This window comes from Fonsecaea erecta (genome assembly GCF_001651985.1).
Source record: "Fonsecaea erecta strain CBS 125763 chromosome Unknown Scaff8, whole genome shotgun sequence".
Classification (NCBI taxonomy): Eukaryota; Fungi; Ascomycota; class Eurotiomycetes; order Chaetothyriales; family Herpotrichiellaceae; genus Fonsecaea; species Fonsecaea erecta.
Genome location: NW_017387251.1, coordinates 463263 through 483578, shown reverse-complemented (window position 1 = coordinate 483578; position 20316 = coordinate 463263). Strand labels below are relative to the sequence as shown.

Below are 20316 nucleotides of genomic sequence, written 5' to 3'. Positions count from 1 at the left end.
CAAGAGAAGGGAATTGCGGATGCACGCAGATCCAAGATTGGTTGCCGCATCGTAAGGGTTGAACTCGCTAGAGGTCGGGGATTGTCGGCCTTGGTAGCTTTGAGACGAAGCTCAAATGTACCACATGGCGAAGACGATCTTGTTTGCATTGAAAAGAGGCATCAGCGGTTTGGCCTCGGTCTCAGAAGGCTGGTCCGGGCTTCTGTTGCTGGCATTTTGCTTGTAGCCAGGACCACCTTGAGGACCGGCAGTGGCGGGCAAGTCTTCGTGGGCCTTTGCACGGTTGGATGCCAGGTGAGCGTAGTACACCGCCGGATGGAGCGACACAGAGGTGGTCGAGCGCATGTATTGATAACAATGCTCGTATATCATGTTCTGGATCACCTCCGGACGGTGTTTGGCCTCGTCGAGCAGAACGGAATAGTGCACCGGGCGAGACGTGCCTTGCAAAGCGATGTGGGAGTAAAGGTAGAAATCGAATTCGTCGGGAGTGGTCACATCTCTCTCAATCAGCATGCCAGGGAGAGGGTTGCCTTTGTTGTCGGCTCCTTCTTTGTCGGGAAAGCTGCGTATATGATGGCGCTTGTTGGCGATGATCACAGTAACCCTCCCGTCCCACGTATGGCCATTCATGCAAGACTGAATGACTTTCCTGATCTGGGGCACTTCTTCATTGAGGACCTGCTGGAACTGATTGGTGGACACACCATCGCGGATGTAGTAGACCTGCTGGGGAACTCGATTGCCGCCAACGTTTTCAATCCACCCCTGCACGAGAGGTCCCAAGATGTTTTGCCAGTTGGCCTCTGAGATCATTTCGACTCGATGGCCGTTGGTTTGGCACGCAGCAGCGTAGCGACCGCCAAAGCGATCGTATGACACCGTCAGGGCCGCCATCGACGCCTGATGACTGCCGGGGGACGCATGCGAGACGTCCGCCCCAATGATCATGGTCGGCACCGAAAACGACTTGAAGCCACTGCTCGGATGTGGCACAGCTTGAGCTGTGGTACCGCCCAATTTTGCATTGACTTTCATCAGGACGTTGGAATAGTACTGAGGGTTGCCCTTCAACACCTGTGAGATTTGCATGACCTGAGAGACGACACCGAAGCGGCAGTCACACGATTTCTTGATACGGAGGTAGTGGAAAGAGTTGCGGTCTGACACCAAGAAGATCAGGAGTTGCGGTCGGTGCTGGAACTTGTTCCCCGTTGATTGATGGAGAAACGCAACGGCGGCGCCAACGTCCTGGTTCAGAGTGGTGACAAATGGTGCAGCATTCGCAACTTGTCCCCCATGGTTGCGATAAGCGCGGGCGAAATCGAGAACAAACTGGTCAATCTGGGCCTTCTCAATCCTCGAACGACCGGTGGTGAAGACGCCAACACCCCAAGAGAAGAGTTCTTGGGGGTTTCGAGCGAGGAAAGTCTTTCCTTTCAGATCCCAACGGCCTCGCGTCCCGACCTGCTCCGTCTTATTTCCGAACTTGATGCCGGGGGCGGGAAGAATACGTGCCATGGTTCTGATGGGCACCTGGTTGATACGTAGTCCGTAGTTCCTCAGGTATTCATCATTGTCCCAATTCAACCAGCTCCTGCCTTCGTTGATGGCATTGAGTCGAACATTGGGGGGGGAGACCGCAAACTTGATCATGTTCGCCGTCTGAATCTCATCCAGCTTGGCGCCATATCGTTGGCCCTCCATCAGGAAGAGGAATTCCATGGGGTATTTGACACCCTTCCGTGTCATCTCCACCAGTCGCAGCGCCGGGAACTGCAGGGTGATGTTGTATTTGCGCTTGAAGTACTGGGCCACCGTGACCAGCTCACCGGTCGGTTTCTTGGTGACGGGATCCTTCCATTCGATCTTCTCCTCGAGGGCATTGTTGATGTCAAATCGAAGGATTTTCCACTGCTTGTCGGGGAATGGATTGCCCTTGTACGTGGCCTTCACCTCAACCCCCTTGAAGACTCGTTCCAAAGTTTTGTGGAACTCGGTCTCATCTCGATGGCCGTTGGACTGATAGGGCTCCATTCTGTTGGCAATGTCGTTGACGTCTCTTATCTCTTTCCACTTGGTGACGATGGCTGAAGTCAAAGAGGTCGGTCTCCAGAAACAGGTATTTGCGACATCAACATTGATTATCATCTTCTTGCCTTCAGCAAGACGCATCGACTGGTAAACTCCACGCCAGACCTCAATACCACCGCCGAGATCAGCTCGCTGGCCTTGACGCCTAAAGAGGCTTCGGCGGATGGAGATGAATTGGGGCGAAGACGATGGGGTCTCTCGGAGCAGATGGTCCAAGAACATGATACTCTCGGCGACGAGCTCGTTCATCTGCACACGACCCTCCAGGTATTGCTGGATGAGACTGATGTCCAGAGTTCTGGTTCGCTTGATGCTCAGCCGGAAAGTGTTTTTGCCATTTCGAGAAGGACGGGCCTCTTCTTGGTCGAGATCGACCATGAGGCGAATCTCATTGTAGTCACGCATGGACCAAGCAAGACGATTGCCATCGTATAGGACGGGTGGGCCAGTCGCGTTTTTTCGAGCTCGTGAATTCCACACCTTGCGGTTGACAATTCGCTTCTCCCCACCAGTGCCGATGGTTACATCGTACTGGAAGACTTTGACGCTGGGATAACGGAGAACGTGGAAGGCGTTGATATTCGCTCCAACCACTTTGCCTGTATTGTTGAATCCAGGACGCTTGATGTACTGGGTCGGAAGGCTGTACTGTTTAGGAGAGTCAGCGCGATTCTCATCAGATCGCTGTGCCACAGTAATGCCAGGACAGAGATGCATGTAGCGCTCCATTCCCTCGCAGATGTATGTTATCTCCGTTGTTGTTCCGGGCGGGGTTGGGTTGACAGAAGGATTCCCCCCTGGGCGAGATGAGGAGGCATGAACTTGGCCGCCTTGTAGACGGGGGGGAGAGGGATGAGCTGGGTTCCCCGGCTGACGAGAGGGAGAAAAGAGACCAGAGTGAGCTGGCTGGCGAAGAGTGGAGGCGTAGCTTGGGCTGCCCTGCTGATAAGAAGGAGAAATGGGACCAGAGTAGCCGGGCTGGCGAGAAGGGGAGCTGGGAACAGAATTGCCTGCACCAAACCCGGGCCCTCTGGAAGATGGAGGTGCCATGTTTGCAAGGAATGGGGGAGAGATGTGTGTGGGTGTATGTGTAGCTTCGGAAGAGCAAGATGGAGGGAACACGAGGGTATAAATAGTCTGGAGCGAGAACTGCAAGGTGCATCTCATGTGAAGTGATTGTAGGCACAATGAAAGCAGTCACTGCCCCAAACAATGCGTAGGCAACGCTTGAGAATATGCTGTGGAGGCTGTGAAGGCATTCGCGTTGAAAGCTGAACGTGAATTCAGACAGGCAGTGCGTGGGAGTGACAGGGGTCAATAACGTCAAAAAGGAAAAGTGACATTGCGTGGCAGACCTGAATAGGGAAAAACAACAATGGAAAGGCAGTGGATGTTTCGACAAAGACGAAGGGGCGGAGCACGGTGGACAACCCAGAAGGTCAAATAGAGAAAACGACTTACCAACTGATCAATGTTGTAGAATGAAGCGGGCAGATCGATATTGCGCATCTGATCTGTGTATCTCGCCGGTTTGTCTCGTGCCGGATCGGTCCGAGGAGGAGCTTGAGGAGCTCGCGTTGACTGACCACCAGACTGGCTGCTCCGACGACTGCTAGGACCCTGGGACGGCGCCTCTTGCGGGACACTAGGACTACCAGCACCAGACGCAGCAGATGAAGCCGCAGAAGCCGCACCACGACCTGTAGAGCCGGGACCAGACTGTGAGGCGGTTCCTCGAGAAGCAGGCCCATCGAAGCCGCCGCCTGGCACTTGAAGTCGATCGCCACGACGAGAGGAGGTTTCCGACGGCTGTTGACCCCTAGTCGCACGGCCGGCGCCTCGCTTGCGGGCTGCTCCAGACATGGTGACTCAAAGAGCAGTCGACTGTTGGAATGCGAAGTCAGTAGGTGGACTGTGCAGAGAGTCAAGACAAGACCCGAGTCTGACCAAGATGTGGATGTGGTCGACCACAATGAAGAATACGAGATGGTGAGATGACAGGCTTAAGAGGTATGGATGAGATGGACGGGTAATATATGGGGAAGAGATTCTTGATCGAGTGTGGAATGGAGTTTGTGAGTGTTGTTGTTTGTGGTGTTGTGTATCTTGCCGGTGAGGCAGCGATCAGACAAAGCAGTTGCAGCTTCTTGTTTGAGACCGTGTCTCAGATTCAAGGCTAACTGCTGGAAGGAGGCACGAACAATGGAAACAGAGGCTACAGCTACTCACCTCAGCTGCTTTGTGTGTGGTTGACTGTGCACAGATGGTGTTGATGGTCAAGTGAGACTGGCTCCTGAGAGATCCCAGGAGTGCAGCCGAGAAGACTCTGGAGGAGCGAGGATTAGCGATTACTTGACACTGCCGAGGTGGACAAGATGGATGTGAAGAAGAAGATGAAGAGAAGGAGAAGAAGAAGAAGGATAGGAGACGAAGAGGGTGGCATGTAGAAGGAATCAAAGTGGTGGAAGGGAAGAGATAGGTAGGAGATATTTGTACGAGGTAGTCTGAGGCTCAATCACATCGTGTGCTTCTGCTGTCCTCTGTCTGTCTGTCACTTCAACAGCGTGAGCAGTGAGCTCAGCTGTCTCTCACTTCAGTCTCAGTCCTCTCAGTCCTCTCAGTCCTCTCAGCCTCCTCTGCACACACTCTCTCTGAACAGGACCAGCCTCAGCACGACCCACGGGCGGAGGTTTTGTCAAAATTGAGCTGTCGGCACCCTCATCCACTCACCCACCACATAATAGTACCCCGTACACATCGACCATGCTACATCCAACCTAGCCTCACTGCTCCCCCCGGCCGTCTCCATCACCCCGCTGTTACTGCCTAACGAGATCTACGCAGCCCATTGGATCAAACAGTCATCGGCAAACACTATCCCGTACAGCGGCGAGGAAGCGAGGCAGGATGACAGACGCAAGAGCTGGAGGACCACACGCAGATACAAACAATCAAGATATTATTTTCGGAGATTTCAATGCTGGCTAGAAGCAGCCGACTTTTTCCAGTCGCCCAAGATCCCAATCGAGCCGTCCTGTCTGGTGACTCTTCGATGGCGTGCATTCCTTGTTCAATTTTGCCTGATCTGGACTCCCAACTGGCTAAAATGCTGAAAATTCAAGTAATGGTTTTACATCCTGCTCTGCCGCCCAATCTATTCGTCGGCTTCCAGAAAAGTGGCCGGGTTTAGGCGTATCGAAACGGTGCTGGACTCCATGTCAGTGACGTCGTGGCTTCGAGAGCTGAGACTATGGCAGCCACTTACCTCCTCCGTATGGGCCTTGTGTAACGCTCGGCGGAGGCACGAAGCCTTGTGGCGGGATCGGCACGGGTGGATGTGGCGGATACCCAGGCCACCCTGGTTGAGGTGCTGGGGCGGGAGTCTGGTTGTGCTGCGCTGGAACTGCCGTGGGCGGAGGTAGACGAACGTCTCGAATGAGCTCCATAATCTTCACGGCGTCAAATCTGGCATCAACATACGTCGACGCCTTTGGCAGGATGCTCAGAAGATAGACGATTGCTGGGGGCAAGGGCGGTGGAGCTTGAAACTGTGACATCCCGACAGGAGGATTGGTCTGACGCTGGTGCTGCTGCTGCTGCTGCTGTTGATTCATGCGGCGACCCGCTGCACCCTTCAAGGGCGACTCACCACGTGCCAATTTGCGTGGCCCGACATCCTCAAAATCATCCGGGAATGGCCGCTTCGGAGAGTTGGTGGTGATGGCGTCAATCACCTTTTGGATGGGCGAGTTGACGACTTCCGGCCCCTCGATCGAGGGCATGACCGTGGCCTGCGGAGGCTTCATTTGGTGGGGTGATATGATGGGATGCGTGTTCATGATCTCAAAGGCGGGTGTGTTGTATCGGCTGGAGAAGAGTGTGAGCATGGGATCTTCGGGGAAGTGCTTCTTCATGCGCTCTTCCAGCGACTGGACTTGAGCCAGTTCGCCGTATTTGGATTCGTAGTCGTGCAAAAAAGCAAACAACGGCTTGGCCTTTGCGGTATGTTCCCCGTCTGCATGAGCCAGGAGTCTCTTGACCGTCGTTTCGAAAACCGCCCGTGCATTGGTGACGTCGTTGATGTCAAAGAGGTGCTTGACGTACTGCAACGGGAGATAGTCGTCTTCGGGAAACAGCTTCATCCCACGGTCGAGGATCTTTGTCCCGGTTGGATCTCGGTAGCATTGCCACTCGATGCGCGCAGATTCGACGTAGAAATCGCTCGTCAGCTTGCCTCTCTTGCGCGCCTCGCCAAAGACGGCACGGAAGCCACTGGGACCTCGTTCCGTCGGCAATCCTTTGCCTTGCACTCGTCGCGTTGCTCGCATCAGCGCAATCCAGACATGCGAAACCATTCGACTGAGGATGTCGGTCTGTGCTTGAGCACTCTTCTTGATCGTGTCAATCTGGCTGTCGAGGGCCGCTTTCTTGGCCGCGACGTTGGAAGCGTTGATGTCGTCCTCCTCCGGGCCGTCTCCTCCATTGCCGGCAGCAGTGAGTTCCACCTTCTGGATGTCCTGTTTCTCACGGAGGGACACTTTCTTGATCAGGTCATAGAGTGCGTCCAGCAGTTTGTCGTATGGTTCTCTAATTTTCTTCATCCGTTCTTTGGCACCGGGATCAGCACTTTCATCGTTTTGGGTTGATGTCTCGATACGATCCGCGAGTTTAAAAGCCAACAGGGGGGACTCTGGGTTGGCAGCAATTCCTTGGTTGAGAAGCTTGGTGCCATCGGCGTCAAGGCCGTTGCTGAAGCAGAATTCGACGGCATCATACCACATCTCAGGCCAGAATTCTAAGGCCATGAGAGCTTGTTTGTACGTGAACAAGATCCGATTCTTGTACAAAGTGGCGTCTTCATCTTTGAGGACGAGGTTATCTTCTTTCTCCCATTCAATCCACTGCTTCCATAGGCCGACTTGTTGCATATACTCAGCATGACCCTCGAAGCCTGGGGCGGGTGGCAACAGCGGCCTCGAAGTCCTCTTGAGGCCCTTTGTCAAGTTCTGCAGCTGGGTATATGCCGTCCTGGCAGTCATGTAGACGGGTGACTTTTCTTGAAGGTATTTCCGGCCCTGATAGGTATATTAGCATAGATCCCAGAACGGCGTGGGGACGTCTTCCATGCGTACGTTGATCTTGTTCAGCCCGGTCTCGAACGCATCATATTCTTTCCACAGTGGCATGGTTGCCGCAGTGGGAACAGCAATTGCTTTCTGGTACGCCTCTCGCAAAGCGTCGACTTTTGCCCCGTCTTGCCAACCACTCCCGCCAACAATTCCCGGACCAGTCTTGAGGAAGTTGATGTAGTCTTGCCATAATTGACCTGAGTCCTTGTCCATGCCGATAGTCTTAAGAGCAAACGTAAAGGAATCGTTGATGATGGTGTACGAGCGAGTGATATCGCCCGTCTGCATACTGTTCCGCCGGCGGATATAGTTGATGTACAGAGTCCAGAGTTGCACATCAAGAACATCAAGCAGAGATCGATTGAAGAGGGTCTCCATGGCCCGCATGCGATCGTGCTCCTCTTCCCATTTCACATACGCACACCATTGTTCGGCCTGGAAACTATTAGTGCCACTGCAACAAAGACGACAGAGGACAAGCACATACGGCCAGAGGGAAAACTTTGAGATATTGCTCGTACACCCGACGGACATCTTCTTGCTTGTTTCGACTCTTCAACTCGTCGATTAGTTCAAGATACGCATCAATGTCTCCGCGAGGGTCATCCTTGATGCGATCTTCCAGAATACCAACCACATCATGAGCTAGTCGAGACTTGGGTAAGCCTGGAGCAACAGAGGCATTCACATGCGAGTGCGAGCGAGGTGGAGAATTCTGAGTCGGGTGATCAGGAGCTGTGTGAGAAGGTGTTGTGGCAGTGGCAGCACGCACATCAGCACTGGCACCAGAAGGAAGAGTAGTAGTAGTAGTAGTAGTAGTAGTGGAAGAAGAAAGGTCAGCGTCAGCAGGACTACCAGTGGCCTGGACAGGAACAGGAGTGATTCCATTTTCTTGTTCTGGTGACTGGGAAGCTCTATTAAGGGAACTGGAGGTTTGATTTGCAAGGGTAGGAGCAGGTGTCGAGACATCGAAGTCTAGCCCCACGGATGGATCGTAGACATCAACCTCATCCTTTCCGTCTTGTGTCCCTTCCTCATCTTCGGGATCATCATCAACTTCAAAACCACCCACGATGCGGGGCTTGGACTGCGCAAGAGCGGGTGTAGAAGACTGAGTCATGGCTGGGGTGGCGGCTTGAGAAGAGAGCTGGCTGGCTGGTTTTGTAGGAAGAGGACGAAGAGGGGACTGAGTCGGAGATAGTATTTGATCACGTTGATTATTGACAGGACTCTGTTCTGAGGCAGCAGACGGATGCGACAACTGTGCAGCACTTGCGCCTGGCTGATCGGGGGCAGCCGTAGTAGTACCGTTGAAGTAAGACAACGCCGCCGTCGTGCTAGAAGAAGGTGACGGTAACCCTGAATCTGGATTCGCCATAACGTCCTGCCTACTCTCTGTGACCGGTGGAAGGGAGTGATCTGAGAGCAGGGAAGTTTCTGGGAGGCGTCAGTTTTCATCGGCTGCTGGAGCACGCGAGGAGTGCACTCACCTTTTGCGCAACTACAACTAGAAGAACCCCATAGAGCTGAGCATCATCGTTGCTGCCGTCTCGAGTAAGTGACAAGGGAGGGGTGAGATGATCACAGGATGTTGTCGGGGATGGAATTTGGTTCACCTCACTGCTGGTGGCACAGTCTGAGACGGCGCATTTTGCCTTGCGGTTGGAATTCGTCATTTGAACAGGAACTTACACTAAGAACTTAGCATCTTCGGCTAACTTGCCTCTCAGAATGATTGCGGGCAGTCTCGAGACGCGACCCTTTTAACGCGGCGATGGCCCTCTCGCGACTTTGGATTCAATTCTCGCGAACACTCCTTCACAGCCCCTTCAACAGGTCACAATTTCTTGGTCACTCGTCCAGACCGTCGTATAAACGTCTCTTGGATATTGTGATTGACGTACACGCAGTCGAGAACTTCCGTGGCGGTTGTCGCAGCCATGTCGGTGGTTTCTCTGCTCGGTGTCAAGGTTCTGAACAACCCTGCCCCATTCACGGCACCCTACGAATTTGAAATCACATTCGAATGCCTTGAGCAACTCCGTGAAGGTGAACATTTGGCGGACCTTCTTTTCAGCAGCGTACATCAGCTGACAATGATGGGGTAGATCTGGAATGGAAACTCACCTACGTTGGCTCTGCCACGTCGGCAGAACACGACCAAGAGCTTGACTCTCTCCTCGTCGGACCCATCCCTATCGGTGTGAATAAATTTATATTCGAAGCCGACCCTCCCAACCTATCCCGCTTGCCACCATCCGAAATTCTAGGGGTGACGGTGATCCTCCTCACCTGCTCCTACGATGGAAGAGAGTTCGTGCGCGTCGGTTACTACGTGAATAATGAGTACGAGGACGAGACATTGATTGCCGACCCGCCTGCCAAGCCCGTCATCGAGAAGATCCGCCGCAATGTGCTCGCAGAAAAACCCCGAGTCACCAGATTCGCCATCAAATGGTAAGCATCACCTCCGCTTCAGGTAGAAGGTTTGTAGCTGATGTAACTCCGCCGATAGGGACTCGGAAGAATCAGCCCCAGCCGAATATCCTCCCGATCAGCCAGAAGCCGACACCCTCGACGACGATGGAACCGGCTACGGCGCAGAAGAGGCAGAGATGCAAGCAGCGCTAGAGAAAGAATTGGAGGAGACCGAAGCAAGGGTGGCACAAGACGACTCGGCCAATGGGGACCAAGAAATGACAGACAGTCAAAAAGTGAAAGATGAGGAAGAAGAAGCGAGTGATGCTGAAAGCGAGGATCTTGAGGAGGAGAGCAGCGAGAGCGAGGACGATGAGGAAGATGAGGAGGGCGCAGAGGGTGAGGATACAGAGATGGCAGAGGGCGATGAGAAGTCCGGCGCTGCACCTAGTGCGGCTGCTGCGGGAGCGAATAGCGAGAAGAAAGGGACAGAGACCAAGCCGGAAGTCATGGTTCATTAGCGCAACGGGGAAAGGAATCACATTGCAGAGGGTTTCAGGTCCGACCGACAGCAAGGCGTCCGGCGTACGGGTTGGGCGATATTCATGTGACGACGAGCGAACGTGCACACATATTAGACGAGATGAAGAGTACAGACATGATTTCAAGCCGGGGTCGCGGACAGCTTGTGGTCTCAGCGAACGGTGGCACAGACATGTGCTCAAGCGTCCTGGTGGTACAATACATATGACACAGAGGTTCAGCTAGTTGCTGGCTGGAAGAATGCATTACGCATTGACCGAACAAACTACTTTATGTGTGCTGTTGTCTTGAGAAGACAAGTCTACATAATATCAATCTGGAGGTGGACAAGGGGACGAGCCCTAGCCTGTTGTCGTCGTCGTCGTCGCCGCCGTCGTTCTCGCTCATCCAGGCCTCCACAACGTCGCCCGAGTCATTTCCATGATATGCAACAGCCTAACAAAACGCCATAGGAAATGGAAACATGGATCGATCGTTTCTTCCGAAGTGTGTCAGATTGTTGAATTGATGAGCTATACAGAAAGTCTCTGCTCGTGAAGGGCAAAAATAGTGCCGGAGGGGACAGATATTGAGATCGAGATATACGTGAGATGACCACTTCAAACAGCCGAATACACCGCCGTGACATTCCTGCCGCATACCACGCGCTGTTCCATTCGGACTTTCCTGCCATCCACCTTCAGCCGGACATCGTGCATCGGGGTCAGATGCAATCTGTGCTCCTCTCTCCGTCCCATCTCCGCTTCGCTGGCCATGTCCAATGGCCGTATATACGTCGGGATCGGCACGTTGTTCCTCTTGCCTGTGCCCAGCTGGTAGAACTCGTTCCCTCCCCACCAGAGCACATCGGAGCCCCAGTTCGTGTCGTCCTCTGAGGATTTTTCCGAAGCATCGAGGTAGGTCACATTGTCGAGCACGGCGGAGGCGTGGGTGCTGCCGACGGAGATCTGGGACATCCGGATCGGAACCACTTTTCGGGTCTGTTCGTCGTACTCGTAGAGGCCCGACAACGACGGAACGCGTGTGGGTGTGCCTTGAACGTGTGTCCATTTCCCGTTTCCCAGGGTGCCCCGAATGCCCAGTCCGCACGCCCATGTATCTGCCGTTACCTTTCCCAAAGTTGAGATGGAGCTTGGGTCTTCATCTGGGCCGGCAACTCGGGTGGCGTCGACGGTGAAAAAGCTGTTTGAGCCGCCAGCAGCGATAGACGTGACTTTAGACGATTGGTTAGTGCCTTGATAGAGACGGGTGGTAGGCAGGAGAGAAGGTGTGTCGACGAAAGGAGCCTCAGGGTTGAAGTCGAAGCCGAGCTGCCCGGAAGAATTGTCGCCAAAGGCAAAGACGCGGCCTTCTTTGTCGAGGACCAGAGAGTGGTGGTCCCCGGATGCAAGTTTGGTGATCTCGAAGCCCTTAAGCGTGGTTAGTTCGTGGCACATGTCATATCGGCCTTCCGGTCGAGTGAGCCACGTCACTCCGGGGACGCCCAGTTGTCCACGGCTGGGAAAGTCCTCGGTCCCTGAGGCGGCAGAGAAGACTCGTCCTGAGTTCGTGAGGAGCAGGACGTGCTCAAGGCCACCGCTGATAGCAACGACTCGCTCCCCCATTCCCAAGTTCTTGGGCTCGAGCTTTCTGTAGCTAATCGACGACGTTGATCCCCAGAACGGGATCCAGGACTTCTCTGTTTGCTTGTGGCCACTCTCCTGGTCCACCTTGGACACTGGTATCGAATATACGGTTCCGTCTTTTCCCAGCCCAATGATACGATCTTTCGATATGGCAATGGACGTCAAATTCTTGCCCTTGAGCGTGACCGTCGGCTGCCGTACGTCCTCGGAATATTCGATGCCCCATTGTGCGAGGTCTCCGTTCTCAAGGACTGCTGCACCAAAATTCCTGTCAATCTTCAGATCTCGGAGCAGGACGTCGTCGAACCAGCTCAGCCTTCGCGGCGTCTTGATATATGTTTCATTTGACTCGGGGGCCACGACTCGACCAGTGTTTGATCCCCACGCATATACGCCAGGGTTCTCCCAGCTCTTCTTGACTTGGAGGTGCTGAGAGCTGATGAGATCCCTATTCTCTTCCTTCGAAGCGCCCTTCCTCTTTTTGGAGGTTTCAATGACGACCTCTTGTGTCTCTGCAGGAGCTTCGGCCTGCACGGCGTGGACTTGGGTGGTGGTGTAGACTATGGCAACGGTGGCTGCTGCAGCAATAACAGCGGCTGACGGCCTCTTCCATGCTTGATGAGTAGCGGCAGAGTGTGAGGCTTTTTGTGAGAAGCGTCTCGCCTCAGCAGAGAACGATGCACGAGATCCCAATTGAGAGAGACCGACCCGTGGCGGACGAGTAAAGGTGCGAACGGCGGTTGAGGGCAGAGTCTTGGAGGACATGGCTGCGTTGGCGGTGATGAGAAGGATACCGTATGTACACTATAGCTCACATCACTGGAACAGATGGAACAAAAGTCATTCTCTCCGTGAACATTGGAGATGAATAGAGAGCAGAGCACGTACATGTACCTCGTATTCGGGAAATCGTGTGCGTCATTGAATCGCAGGCAATAATATTGGTGGGTTTCCGTTCAGCCTTGTGTTATTTTGTTCGCCCTCACTTCGTGTTCGTTTGGTACCCAACGGTCTACAGGCAATGGAACGGCCAACACTACGCCCCCCATGTCTATCGTGCGAGCCCTTGTGAGATCCTTCTAAGGACTCTGTACTTCATCAGCGGCCTTTCTCACAGCCATGGCCTCGGAAGGAGGAGAAAATCTGAAGAGCGAGCAAGATGCCACTCTAGCACAACTCGAAAGTGCAGGGACAGAACTCGAGCTGTTCCAGCTGTCTGGGGACATAGACGATGTCCTGTTGGACGCCAGCCTCGACGAATATCAGTGTGTCCCCTCCTTATCGCCAGACTGAGTTGTTCCTCGCTAAACCTAAGGACAGGCAGTATCTTGACCAACTCGACGCCGCCAGCGCTCACCTCGATGCCCTCCTCGCCTCCACCGCCGCGACCCTCGATGAGCTGTCTTCCATCTCGGCATCCTTCAAATCTGTCAGTGCTCAAACAAAGTCCTTCCAGGCCCAGTCGGCCTCCATTCTGGAAGAACAACGCAAGAGTGAAATCGTCGCGCACCAGATCGCCGAGAATTTGCGATACTATGAACCGCTCGAACGCATTACCCGTCGTCTCAACGCACCGCAGGCAGGCAGCTTCGTCGGCACCAAGGACTTTTCGGACATGCTGGTCACCCTGGACGAATGCATCGACTACATGCAGACGCACCCGTCCCACAAGGAAGCAGAATCCTACCGGTCACGTTACAGGCTCCTGCTGACTCGAGCATTGACATTGGTGCGCAACACCTTCATGGCGGCGGTGCGGGAGACGACTACTGAAGTTGCTGGTCGCATTGCAGCGAAGCAGCTCAACGACACCACGATGTCCGCGCTTCTCTACACAAAGTTCCGGGTGGGAGCCGCCGAGATGAAGGAGCTCGGTCTGGAAATCCAGAAGCGCGCCAACCCGCCGGCAGACGCAGAGCCCGGCACTGAGGGGGAATACCAAAGCCTCATGAACGAGTTGCACTCCAGCTTCGCCGCCTGTAGGGGGAGATTGATCCTGCCCATCGTGCAGAAGCGCCTCACGGAGACGGCTCAGGTGCCCAGTTCCAAGGACTTGGTGCAGTTTGCACGGGCCAGTATCGGCTACATTCGGGGTATATGTCTCGATGAGTTTGAGCTGTGGTCGGAGTGGTTCCATGGCTACCACGGACTGTACGACTTCCTCGAGTCCATTTGCGAACCGCTGTATGATCATCTCCGGCCTCGGATCATTCACGAGAACAAGCTCTCCAAGCTTTGCTCCCTGGTCACACTGCTTCAAACCCGCTACCTTCACGACGAGGAAGAAGACGGCCCGACCGACCTGAACCAGCTGGATTTCTCTGCGCTCATCCAACCGGCTCTGGAAGACGCACAAACTCGCCTTGTTTTCCGCGCTCTGGCCATCCTTCGTGAGGAAATCGAAATGTTCAGACCCAAGCCCGAAGACCTGGACTACCCCCGGCTCACCTCCGCGCCGCCCATGTCGGCCACCGCTCCGCTGTCCGGACGCCGCTCCTCCCGCGATGCTTTGACGCCACTGCCCAAAACCCCGACCACCAACGATCTTGACGATGATTCCGGCGAGGAGGGTTCCTTCAGTTGGACACTCGCCGCGTCGCGGCGGTCCGCTCTAAAACACTGCTATCCCACACTCTCAAGATCTCTGCGCCTCCTCTCGCGAATCTACCGCCTGGTCAACTCCTCCGTGTTTGACGACTTGGCACACCAAATTGTGCACCAGACCACCCTATCTCTCGTGACCGCGTCTCAGCAAATATCTACCAAGTCCTCACCAGTCGACGGTCGACTTTTTCTGCTCAAACACCTCTTACTTTTAAAGTCGCAGATCGTGGCGTTCGACATCGAATACGTGACCCCAGACGTGAGCTTTGACTTTTCGGGCGTCGCATCCACGTTCTGGGAACTCCGTGAACGAGGTGGCCTCTTCAACCCTGCGAGTTGGATGAAGCTGTTCAGCTCTGGCGGACTGCTGCCCCGGGTGGTGGAGAACATGATGGACGCCAAAGTCGAACTTGACGGCCAGTTGAGGACGGCCATCAATGAATTCACAGCAGGTTTCGCCGCGGACATGTGCAAAGATCTTCCCAAGGACCTGGAAAAGACGGGGTCCCGGAAAGGTGACCGGGAGAGCATGTTGGCTGAGGCGGTGGAGAAGACCCGGATGAGGATCGAGAAGGAGATCCCCATCCTCCGAGCCAAACTGGAACAGTACCTGGATGACCACCGCACGAGAGAGACCCTGGTCGCCGCGGTCGAGGACCAGGTGGTGCAGATTTACGAGGCATTCTTCGACGCGTACACCTCCCAACCACCCGGAAAGGCTGGGACACGGGATGGGAGGGTCAATGGTGCCGCGGCGACGGTGACCACGCCCATCTCGCGCAAAGGAAAGAGCCCGGAGAATGCAGTGTGGGATCTCGACACGTTTGCCGAATGGGCGGAAGGGCTGTTTAACGTCGCGTTGCCCAACGTCGAGGAAGAAGAGGAGGAGGATGTGGATGGTGATGGCAGCCGTGTCGCTTCGAGGAGCTTTTCGAGGAGCGGTAGCCTTTAGATACGCCAATGTCCAGACGTCCTCGTTATAACGACCATGTCTGGGCTCAACCTGATTCTGCTGCCATGTGGTTGTAGGTAGACATGTTTGGTCGTTGTATGTGTCCGTCTGTATGTATGTATCTATGCATGTATGGTGACGACCACCACGGCCTGATTCAATTGATATATGGATGGAATCAACCAACCAACCAACTAACCCACCCCCTTTCCTGATCAAGTCCGACATGGTGGTATTGTTGCTGGTCGGTGCCCGTTGACTTTGCCCCTTCCGCGGCCCGCCTGGAGTTTCTGCGCTCGTTCGACCCAACATCGCGCCGCCGCGGCGATGCCTCCTGAGATGGCACACTCGCGGTGCAGCACGTCCGGGATGCTCTTCAGCACGGACACGGACCTCGCCCGCGTTCCGTCTGGTGGACTTCTAGGAGGAGGGGCACCAGCGAAAGCTCGTTTCCTGTTCCCCACGACCCCGATGTTCCGCGTGCTCGGGATGCGCATGAGTGTCAATTCGACGTCGATGCCGACCTCGCGTGCCAGGGAGACGACTTTCTTGGTCAAGCAGGCATACATGGATGTATCGTCCGTGTGGTTCGCCGCCTGGGCCTTGGCGGCTCGAAGGGCCTTAAGGTCGCCGCTGGCGGGCTGCGGCTCACTTGTGTTGTTCTTGTCGGTGTTGTCGCTGCTGCTGCTGCTATCATCTATCGGCGCAGACGACGCGGGGACCATGGGCGCCTTGGGAGAATAGCGGTGTCTGGCTCCGCTCAGGGCGTGTGAGCAGCATGGAATAGCCAGGAAGGGTAGCGGTGTGTCGGGAGATGACAGAGCGGCGAGAAGGGGTGTCCATGGCGTGAGTTCGTCGGCGTGGTTGGAGATGATGAACGTCCCCGGCGCGAAGATGCCGTTGTGGACCCTCGCGCCTGTCTCCTGGAATCCGCTGATCTCCTCGGCGCCCATATGGTCCAGAAATGGCTGCGGAATGCACACCATCTCGTCGAGACAGTTGTCCAGCTCCAGGACATCCCACGTGGTCCGCCGACGCGCGTCGAAGCCACGTCCCCGGTACCCTTCCTTGACAAGCACGTAGGTCAGAACGCCATTTCCGCATGCAATGTCGACAAAGCCCGGGAATGTGTCTGCCTGAGGGTACATCTGCTTCCAGAGCTCGATGACGAAGGCGGCAATGGCCAGGTCTTCGAACACGTGCTTGACTGGCTCGGTTTTCTCCGCCCAGCGGGAGATGAGGTCTTTGGCGTACCGCTCTTTCAGCCGCGTGTAGGTGTCTTGGACGATATGCTGGGGGAGGATCGTATCTTTCAGGGCTGAAGGGGCCAGAGACAAGCTTCTCATGGCGTGCCCTTCCGTCATCTTGTGGTCGTCATCGGCGACGGCTCCTTCTGGTGCTGGGTTCTTTGCGAGCCTGAGGAGCGTCTGAAGGAGTGAGACGAATATGCGATGTGTCCGTGACGGGAGCGGATCAGGAGAGGTTGGGAAAGGAAGGAAATGGACGGAAAGCGTGGTCTCGGTTCCTGTGTCTTTGCGGAGATACGCCAGAGACTTGACCGGTGGATGGTACCAGGGCATGTCAACCTCAGCGTCGACTTGTGGCTGGTACACGACAATACATCCCGAACTCCCGTCTGTCTCTTGGTGGAGTCTGTAGATGTAGCACCACTGATCGAGCGGACGGTCGAGTTGTGGCTTGCGAGGAATGAGTTTCCGTAAGACTTTCCTCTGTAGAATTGCCCCTTCAAAGACCGGGGGTGAAGACACGGGTTCGAGATCATCTCCACCACCTGCATGCTTGTCGTTGCTTTGCACTCCAATAGACTCCAGACAGAACCTTTCCTTTTCCGAGACCGTCTTCAGCCGGTGGGCACTGTCGTACAGGATGTCGGCTCGGAAGAGGTGGGTTGAATTCAAGTTGGGGTTTTCCAACAACAGGTCTGTGACTTGAAGAAATCGCTCTGCTGAAATGCTGCAGGATTGTATATACTCTGTCGCGGTTTTCCATTCCGTGTGCGCTTCTCTCAGTCGGTCGGGCGCCATTGTCTGTGCGATGTTCCTCTTTCAGGACTGCATAGACGGAGACTCATCCTTCAAGCCATCTCTCAGGAATATTGTACCAAAATGCAAAGGCATAAAACGGTGTGGAAAGGTTGTTCCGTCAAGACCACGGAATAGCCAAGAGATGAGTTGCCAGAAAGGATCTTATGACTAGCACAGAAACAAAACAAAAAAATTAACCTGGTAAATCCTTACACAAGCAATCGGCCTTTTTGCTCTACAGTCTGCTTAACACAAAGAAAAGACGTACAGGACCAAAAAATAACAACAAAAATAAAAGCATGAACGTTGTTACGCCCTGGGAGAGGCTCGAACTCTCAACCTTGAGATTAAAAGTCTCACTGAGAGATTGTTAGAACTGAGTAATATTGGGCGACCAGTGATGGAAAAACCTACCGCGCTGACCAATTGTGCCACCAGGGCTTTTTTTCCCATATTTCGGGGCATAGATATTATATACTCTACATTGTGTGCGCCTGCCTTGATAGGCTGGCTTGGTGGGCGAATCACGTGTGCTCTCCACAACTGCATGCTACCCACCCATATGTTGGGATGGGTGTTGAGCGACTCTAGGACCATTGATGGGAGACATGGTAGAGTAGAAGGCAAGCAAGACTGGGTGATATGTAAAGCACTCGGAAGCAACAAATTGCATTTTGCTACACTCAGAAAGACAACATAAAATGGATAATACGTGCACTCGCTTTCCCAACCAGCAGTCCGATCTAGGTGCCTATAATTTGGCTTTGGTTGTCTCCTGCTGTTTCTTCCTCTCCTCAAACCACTCTTTGACCTTCTGCCTTGCCACTTCGACGACCTCCTTGTCCTCCACCGTCGCAGGAACATTGACCTCCTTATCATATTGTCCCTCGGCGGCGTTCTCCACCAACTCTCTCAATACTCGCCGCAGGGTCTTTCCGCTCCTGGTCTTGGGAATCATGCCTTTACCTTGGATGATGCCACCCAGCGAGGCGATGGCACCAATCTGATTTCGTACCAGATTGTTGATGCCGGTGAAGAATTCTTTCGAGGGTGTAGCGGGCAGGTCGGAGGGCGTGGCGGAAGAAGGGATGACAAAGGCAAACGGCAAATGTCCTTTCATGGGGTCGGGAACACCGACCACGCAGGCTTCGGCGACGGAGGGGTGGGATGTAATGGCCTGTTCGATAGCGCCTGTTCACCGAAATGGTCAGTATACAGCTCTTTACCATGTAGGCAGAGTGTGGGAGCGTACCAGTGCTGAACCGATGTGCAGCCACATTGATGATATCGTCGCTTCTCGACATGACGTGCAAATATCCATCCTGATCAATCATGCCAGCGTCCCCGGTATCCAACCATTTCCCGTTGAATCGTCTCAAGTAGCCTTTATAAAATCTGTCATCATCGTTGAAGAGGGTAGTAAATCCGGTGGGAGCCAAGGGCATGGCGAGTACAATATTTCCCATCTTGCCTTGCTCGACTTCATTTCCCTCGTCGTCCACAATGCGCACGTCGAATCCGGGCATCGGCTTCCCAGCACTGCCAGGTTTGATCGCCAATGCCTTGTGCTCTTCGCGGCTGTTGGGGTCATGCCCAATGGCCGGACGCAAGGCCAAGCCGGTCATGGGACTCCCACTCTCACTGGACCACCAATGGTCAATGACCCTCGCATCCGGAGCGGCGTATTTGCTCAGCAGCTCTTGGTAATGTGTAATGATGGAAGGTTCCGACCTCTCTCCTGCAAGGAACAGGGCACGCCAATGTCTGAGGCGGCCCTTCTCGCCGTATTCTTTAAATAATTTGTCTTCGGGGTCTTCTTTCCGAATGGCCCTGAGTGCGGTAGGCGCCGTGAATAGTGTCGTCACCTTGTGTTCGTCAACCATCCGCCAAAATGCCCCCGCGTCAGGTGTCCCGATCGGTTTGCCTTCGTAGAGGACGGTGGTCGCCCCGGCCAGGAGCGGTGCATAGACGATGTATGAGTGTCCGACCACCCACCCGATATCGCTTCCGGTGAAGATGATGTCGCCGGGTCCCTTGACGTCGAAGAGATACTTGATGCTGAAATTGAGGCCGACCGCATGACCGCCAGCTTCGCGGAGAACGCCCTTGGGCAGACCGGTCGTGCCGCTGGTATAGATAATGTACAGACCGTCGGTACTCTTAACCGGGACGGCCTCCGCTCGGACACCTCTGTTCCGGGCACTCTTGACGAGACGCTGCCAGTTCCTCTGCCCTGCATCCTTCTTCACAGGATCCCATCTCCTGATTTCACGCTGCCAGATGATGGTCTTGCTGGGCTTCCAGCTGCTTTGCTGAATCGCCTCCTCGACAAACGGCCTGTACGCTAGAGGGCCCTTGGCGCCCTCAATGGCACAGCTGGCCGTCAAAATGACCTTGGGCTTCGCCGCCTCTATCCTCTGAGCCAGACTCGCAGCGGCAAATCCTCCAAAGACTACTGCATGCATGGCACCCAGGCGGACGGCGGCGAGCATGCCAAAGATGGCGGCGGGTATCATCGGCATGTAGACCAGCACCACATCTCCCTTCTTGACACCGTCTTCTCTGAGGACACCGGCCAGAACCTCCACCTCGTCCAGCATCTGACTGTAGGTATACTTCTCTTTCGACCCACTCACGGGACTGTCCCAGATCATGGCAATCTTGTCTCCATTGCCGGCCTTGACATGGCGGTCTATGCAATTGTAGGTGGTGCTGATCTCGCCGTCGGGGAACCATGACCAGTGTGGGTGTGTGGTTCCGTCCTTCAGTTTCTTGGGCTGTTTGCGCAGGACCGCACTGTATGGTTTATGCCAGTATAGATCCTTTGCATGCTTGTCCCAGAACTGTTCCGGGTCGGATATCGAAGCATTCTGCACCGAATCCTGGACTGTGTTGTGTGGAGCCAT

At 54.5% G+C, this 20316-nt stretch overlaps 7 protein-coding genes across 7 annotated transcripts; 2 read left to right on the top strand and 5 right to left on the bottom strand.

Moving 5' to 3' along the window:
• Window positions 1-111: 111 nt before the first annotated feature.
• Window positions 112-3957, bottom strand: AYL99_08848 (hypothetical protein; the record flags this gene model as incomplete). The annotated part of the gene is made up of 2 exons (XM_018840356.1): window positions 112-2742; window positions 3556-3957. 2 exons carry the CDS (start codon window positions 3955-3957, stop codon window positions 112-114), a joined length of 3033 nt encoding a protein of 1010 aa, XP_018690103.1.
• Window positions 3958-5280: 1323 nt separating this feature from the next.
• AYL99_08847 (hypothetical protein) lies at window positions 5281-8601 on the bottom strand (the record flags this gene model as incomplete). Its single annotated transcript, XM_018840355.1, has 4 exons — window positions 5281-5300; window positions 5360-7169; window positions 7227-7658; window positions 7711-8601. 4 exons carry the CDS (start codon window positions 8599-8601, stop codon window positions 5281-5283), a joined length of 3153 nt encoding a protein of 1050 aa, XP_018690102.1.
• A 562-nt stretch (window positions 8602-9163) lies between these two features.
• On the top strand, window positions 9164-10162 carry AYL99_08846 (histone chaperone asf1; the record flags this gene model as incomplete). Its single annotated transcript, XM_018840354.1, has 3 exons — window positions 9164-9272; window positions 9332-9680; window positions 9739-10162. The coding sequence occupies 3 exons, from the start codon at window positions 9164-9166 to the stop codon at window positions 10160-10162; spliced, it is 882 nt and encodes a 293-aa protein (XP_018690101.1).
• Window positions 10163-10783: 621 nt separating this feature from the next.
• AYL99_08845 (hypothetical protein) lies at window positions 10784-12574 on the bottom strand (the record flags this gene model as incomplete). Its single annotated transcript, XM_018840353.1, has 1 exon — window positions 10784-12574. The coding sequence occupies one exon, from the start codon at window positions 12572-12574 to the stop codon at window positions 10784-10786; it is 1791 nt and encodes a 596-aa protein (XP_018690100.1).
• Window positions 12575-12928: 354 nt separating this feature from the next.
• On the top strand, window positions 12929-15365 carry AYL99_08844 (hypothetical protein; the record flags this gene model as incomplete). The annotated part of the gene is made up of 2 exons (XM_018840352.1): window positions 12929-13074; window positions 13130-15365. 2 exons carry the CDS (start codon window positions 12929-12931, stop codon window positions 15363-15365), a joined length of 2382 nt encoding a protein of 793 aa, XP_018690099.1.
• A 215-nt stretch (window positions 15366-15580) lies between these two features.
• On the bottom strand, window positions 15581-17410 carry AYL99_08843 (hypothetical protein; the record flags this gene model as incomplete). Its single annotated transcript, XM_018840351.1, has 1 exon — window positions 15581-17410. One exon carries the CDS (start codon window positions 17408-17410, stop codon window positions 15581-15583), a length of 1830 nt encoding a protein of 609 aa, XP_018690098.1.
• A 751-nt stretch (window positions 17411-18161) lies between these two features.
• Window positions 18162-20316, bottom strand: AYL99_08842 (hypothetical protein; the record flags this gene model as incomplete). The annotated part of the gene is made up of 2 exons (XM_018840350.1): window positions 18162-18601; window positions 18663-20316. 2 exons carry the CDS (start codon window positions 20314-20316, stop codon window positions 18162-18164), a joined length of 2094 nt encoding a protein of 697 aa, XP_018690097.1.